Genomic DNA, 6,218 nt, shown 5'->3' with positions numbered 1-6,218 from the left:
ATAGTGATTTTGGTCCAAAACTCAACATTTTAGCTGCTGACTGCATTGTCTTCTCCACAACTACAGTAGTATTAATGCACTCAGGTAGGTAACTATTATACACACAGAAGCAAGTGAAATGATAATTCCTGATTGGAAAACTCATGTATATTAATACATAATGGTTTAACTACTAGAAATGTATTCTCATTCCTGAAAAGGTTTATCAGATTTTTAAACAAGCACTGGCTTCAGGATCAGTACCAACACGGGAAAAAATAAAAATGTAATGGCTCCACAAAGAAATTAAAATAAATCAATAAATACATCTTTCCCTCCCTTGTTGAACAATAGTCTTATCTCGTGGTCTAGAGAACCTACTGTAAAGTAGATGGGTCCCGGGCATGTCTAACAGACCCTGTTTACTTGGCGACACTGTGTGTACTTGAACAGCATCAGAATGTGCTTTTGACAGTCTGTGAAACTGTAATCAGGAATGTTTATCTTCAGTAATGACTGCATCCAAGTCAGATGACTTTTTTGATGAACAGAAGCAAAGAATTCAATTGTATAGGTATTATCAGTCTGTGAATGAGCGGTGGTCAGTAAGTGGTACTTGTCAAGACCAGCATCCTGTGCCAGTAATCAGCCAGAACAGAAGCAGCTGAAGAGCCAGCATCGGTCCGAGACAGGGGGTCAGACCACAGCCACGGCCACAGTCAGAGGCGTCCTCCTACAGTCAATACAGAAAATCTTACTAAAGATATTAAAGCTAATAAACAATGAGTATTTAAAACAACAAATTCAGGGTTCTGGGCATCTTGGTGTGAGCCTCAACTGGTTAATGTAAATGTCCCTAGGTGTGAGCAATTGATGACCGAGTGTGTGATGACTGATGTTATTATATTCTTATATTATTTTTTACATATTTGGTTGATCCAGAGCCCATCACAAAACACTGTGTGCAAGGTAAAATAATACATATATTAATAAAATAAATAAATAATCTAAACCAATTAACCAATAATAGAAAACCATGACTTTTTTTCTGGTTTGTGGCGTGTGATTAACTTACCTTATCGTTGTTGTCGAAGCAGATGTCTGGGCCTTTCCTGTAGCGAGGGTTCTGTGCCAGTATACAGGGGTCTGGACCAGTAGCTGATTTGAAAACATCAGGACAAATAAAAGGAGATAGTAACTTTGGTGGATGTTGGCTTGGATCTACATGTCCTTATAAACTGGAAAAATACTATCTGTCCAACTGAGAATTGAGTTGGCTGTTTTTGGGTTATGGAGGGCTCAGTGGGGTACGGCCTATTTTCTTTTGCAACGGTGACACCAACTGTCTAGCCGAGATGCAGACATAAATGACGTAAGAGAGAAATAAAGATGGCATGGCACATGGCATGGGAAACTGAGAGTATCCAGTTTGGGACATTGGAATGAAAGATATTGATGATGTTGATTGTATAAAATACAATGCTCCAAGTTTCCAGTTGGGGTGCAGTGTTTTTTCTGCTCTAATTCACCACATTTAAGTCATGTAAGCAATATTTTACATGATCTAACAAATGCTTTTTCCCCAATATTCCTCCCAATGTAGTTGTATCCAATTACCCGATTGCATTACATTACATTAAGGTGGTGGATCATTCTCTGCACTGCAGTGACACTGACATGGTGGTGGTGTGTTAGTGTGTGTTGTGCTGGAGTGGATAAGACACAGCAGCAATTATGGGGTTTTTAAACCCCTCACTGTCACTGCTGGACTGACAATAGTCCACCAACCAAAAATATCCAGCCAACAGCGCACTGTGGGCAGCGTCCTGTGACCACTGATGAAGGTCTAGAAGATGATCAACTCAAACAGCAGCAATATATGAGCGATCGTCTCTGACTTTACATCTACAAGGTGGACCAACTAGGTAGGAGTGTCTAACAGAGTGGACAGTGAGTGGACACGGTATTTAAAAACTCCAGCAGCGCTGCTGTGTCTGATCCACTCATACCAGCACAACACACACTAACACACCACCACCATGTCAGTGTCACTGCAGTGCTGAGAGCGATCCACCACCCAAATAATACCTGCTCTGTGGTGGTCCTGTCGGCGTCCTGACCACTGAAGAACAGGGTGAAAGCAGGCTAAAAAGGTATGTAGAGAAACAGATGGACTACAGTCAATAATTGTAGAACTTCAAATGCTTTTATATGGTAAGTGGAGCTGATAAAATGGACAGTGAGTGTAGAAACAAGGAGGTGGTTTTAATGTTATGGCTGATCGGTGTATTAAGACACCAGAAAATCAATACAGAAGTACATTGTTCCAAGGCCTTTAATACATTTATAATTTACAATTTTTCTTGGTTAATTGTTCCTCCTCCTACAGACACACAATCAATCATGTGTCTGTGTCAGTGCCTGGCGGCCAATGGCAGAGCTGAGATTCAAACTCAAGAGCTCAAGATCTTGACAGTGTTTGGCTAGTACTTCACCGATGCACCACCCAAACGCCCCATCATTTATAAAAGGTAAAAAAACTATGTAAATTTAAAAATGTGGCTAAATCAATCATTTACTTTCATCTTGTTTTTGTAAGCAGTTTGTTTAAGTTTAAGGTTTTACATTTGGAGTAGTTTTAGTTTCAGTTTCTTGGCTGATAAAATTCTCCTCCAATATGTTTGGGTACATGGTTTATTTATCTATAATGTGTGCTGTCTCAGTTCTGTGAAGCGAAGCAGCATCCATATCATGATGAGAGTTCCTCCATATGTCACTGTGGGTGTGGTGTTCTTGGGATCATGCCCACAACACTTCTTATTTTAAACATGGCAAGCTATTTTTTCCACAAGTGTTTTTGCTCCCACACACACAGAGGAAAATAGCTAGTGGGCCAAAAAATTATCATCGAATCCCAGTATCAGGTTTGCACGAGATGGCACTTCATTGTTACCACGTCTAAGAATCTACAACAATATGCTTCTATTTTGGCAACAGAAGAAGTCAAAACATAAACACTGAGGAAGCCAATGTCCTAAATGCATCCAAAGTATTGCAGAAAAAGGCTTAAAAAGGAACATAGAGGCACTTCTCAATACAGAATCTCTACAGATCATCAAGGGTGCTCAGTTCTTTTAAACATTTATCAATTATTCCTAATTATGGTGGCGTGTAAAAACATCGAGGAGTGTAAAAAACATATAAAGTATATTTGCCCATTAACAGGCTGCTCTGAAGGTAGCTATAAACGTCATGTTTCATGCCTTTCAGGGTCTCAGTGTTTATTGGGTTTTACAAAAGGATACAGGGCTGCTCAGCCTGTCTCAGTGGCTTGGTGTCACAGGAGAGGCAGGTGCTCTTGGCATCGGTAATCAGAAACACCAGGTTAGTGCTGGGCAGCTTTTCCGCACGGTACATCCTGGAAAAAACAACAAAAACATTTAAAGCTTAATAAAAACCTTCAAAATTTGTCCAACCTTTTGTAACGTAATATGCAGGTCATAACAGGCAATTTATATCAGTTTGACTAGGAAAGCTATTTATTTAAAACATTTCCCTAGCATGTGGCATAGACCGTAAAGGTTCAATATAATGGGATTTGTATTTTACAGTTGTGGATAAAATAAAGCATGGATGTGTTGAATGATCTGAATCGGTTCATTTAGGTAAGCTTAGTTATATCTGATGTAAGTTCATCTTTAAGAAAAGTGCTGTTTTGTGTAATTTGACTTGTTCAGTGATGTAATACCACAATACAATCTCAGAAAAAACTTGAAATGAAGCCATTACTTCTGTAGTATTGTACATAGTGTCTACAATTCAAATGTGAACTTTTTTTCAAAGACCATGAGACTTAGGCATATGCAACAAGAGGTATGCATAGCTTTTTCAGTCTTACTAATTTATTTATTTCTTTATTTATTTATTTATGCATTTTCTCCCTTTTTCACCCGATTTTTAGCGTGTCCAATTTTTACCCAAATGCATTATCCTTTCTCTCTACTGGTGTCGACCCCACCCACATTGAGGAGAGCAAACTGACGTACCCCCTCTGACACGTGTGCAGGTGCCGACTGCATCTTTTCACCTGCACGAGGCGAGTTCATATGCGGATCAGCTTTGTGTACGGAGAGCCACACCCTGATCAGCATTATTCCTCGACTCTGTGCAGGCGCCATCAATCAGCCAGCCGAGGTCGTAATTGCATCAGTTATGAGGTCCCTATCCGGCACCCTCCCTGGATGAACAACAGCCAAACATTGTTCATATAGCTGCCCAGCCCAGCCGGATGGCCAGCTGAGATTCAATACGATGTATTTGAAATTCCAGCTCTGGTGTGCTAGTGTATTTTACCGCTGTGCCACCTGAGTGGCTTTTTATTGCCGCTGTTGTAAATAGTTGAAAAGCTTTGGCATTTTTTAAATCAGACACACACTGTTTTATAGATCAACTAGAAACAAAAGAGACTTTTTTTGCATTTCAAACATGCAGTCTGGTACAATGAAATACTGACTATTTTAAGACACTATAGTTCCACAAGTACAACGACTGTTCATTTCAAATACATTAAGGGGAAATACCACATGCCAGAGCCGATCTGATTTAATTCTTTCACCGGGGATTAATACAGACAAAGATTTAGAGCATGTAATTCATTGTTTAACAGTCGTTAGTGGTCATGTGGCTTCTCTTCATGCTAACACAGTGGACATGTGCTAAAGTCTTTAGTGAATGTAATATAAGATCGGCGTGTCCTGTTGGAGAGGTGGTTTTGCGGCTTGTTACATGCTGTCAGCACTCAATGGCTTTCTGGATGGACACCAGTATTATTTTTACAACAATCTCTCTGCTTTCTTTCAGCTCCGCTTTGAAACAGTGTGACTTAACACACTGTAGTGCAGCGCTCTGTGTGTGTGTGTGTGTGTGTGTGTGTGTGTGTGTGTGTGTGTGTGCGTGAAAGCGCTCCATTACGTCTCACCTGCACTTTTAATAATCACTCAGTATTTAGTGCAGCTGGGCACGCTCAGTGGAGCACAACAGACCTCTGATTTCTGTTAGTCATCAGGTCATACAGTACATACCAAACTCAGGTCCAAATGAAAGCTCAGTCATTTGTAAACCCACTTTTACCTACACTGATCAGCCATAACATTAAAACCACCTCCTTGTTTATACAATCACTGTCCATTTTATCAGCTCCACTTACTATATAGAAGCACTTTGTAGTTCTACAATTACTGACTGTAGTCCATCTGTTTCTCTACATACTTTGTTAGCCTGATTTCATGCTGTTCTTCAATGGTCAGGACCCCAACAGGACCACCACAGAGCAGGTATTATTTGGGTGGTGGATCATTCTCAGCACTGCAGTGACACTGACATGGTGGTGGTCTGTTAGTGTGTGTTGTGCTGGTACGAGTGGATCAGACACAGCAGCGCTGAAGGAGTTTTTAAATACCGTGTCCACTCACTGTCCACTCTATTAGACACTCCTACCTAGTTGGTCCACCTTGTAGATGTAAAGTCAGAGACGATCGCTCATCTATTGCTGCTGTTTGAGTCGGTCATCTTCTAGACCTTCATCAGTGGTCACAGGACGCTGCCCACGGGGCGCTGTTCACTGGATGTTTTTGGTTGGTGGACTAATCTCAGTCCAGCAGTGCTGCAGTGTCTGATCCACTCGTACCAGCACAACACACACTAACACACCACCACCATGTCAGTGTCACTGCAGTGCTGAGAATGATCCACCACCTAAATAATACCTCCTCTGTGGTGGTCCTAGAACAACAAAGTGCTCCTATATGGTAAATAAAGCCGATAAAATGGACAGTGAGTGTAGAAACAAGGAGGTGGTTTTAATGTTATGGCTGATCGGTGTATATTTAGATAAAAACAGGAACATTTTACTATTTTACACCTTATTATTTAACAATATTCATATGGAGACCGAAAAATAGAGCATGGTCTTTAAAAACATGAAGAAAAGCTCAGTTTAAAGAAACTCCAGTGACGTGCAAAGCCTCACTGAACAGCTTTGGAATGAACCGGAACATCAAATGAGACTTTCTTGACCAACATCAGTGCCCAGCCGTACAAATGCTCTTTTGAATGGGCACAAATTCCCACAGACTTTAGTCTTGTGAGAACCTTTCTCAGATCAAAGATCACACTGAGGTCACTTTATTCGATACCATTTTTTTTTTAAATGGCATGCTCATGGTTAGGTATCCAAATAC

General features: G+C 40.6%; 1 protein-coding gene across 2 annotated transcripts in view; it reads right to left on the bottom strand.

Annotated features, from left to right (window-relative positions):
• Window positions 1-598: 598 nt before the first annotated feature.
• The window catches only part of LOC134323335 (voltage-dependent calcium channel subunit alpha-2/delta-1), a 123,844-nt gene continuing 118,224 nt past the window's right edge, over window positions 599-6,218 (bottom strand). For both annotated transcript variants that reach the window (XM_063004832.1, XM_063004833.1), the window contains 3 exons: window positions 3,285-3,397; window positions 1,055-1,137; window positions 599-712 (listed from right to left, as the gene is read on the bottom strand). In XM_063004832.1, coding sequence (XP_062860902.1) covers window positions 599-712; window positions 1,055-1,137; window positions 3,285-3,397 — 310 coding nt within the window. The remainder of the gene's footprint in view (window positions 713-1,054; window positions 1,138-3,284; window positions 3,398-6,218) is intronic.

This window comes from Trichomycterus rosablanca, chromosome 11 (genome assembly GCF_030014385.1).
Source record: "Trichomycterus rosablanca isolate fTriRos1 chromosome 11, fTriRos1.hap1, whole genome shotgun sequence".
NCBI classification, from domain to species: domain Eukaryota; kingdom Metazoa; phylum Chordata; class Actinopteri; order Siluriformes; family Trichomycteridae; genus Trichomycterus; species Trichomycterus rosablanca.
Note: the sequence above shows the minus strand (reverse complement) of the source record. Positions and strands in the feature narration are given on the sequence as shown.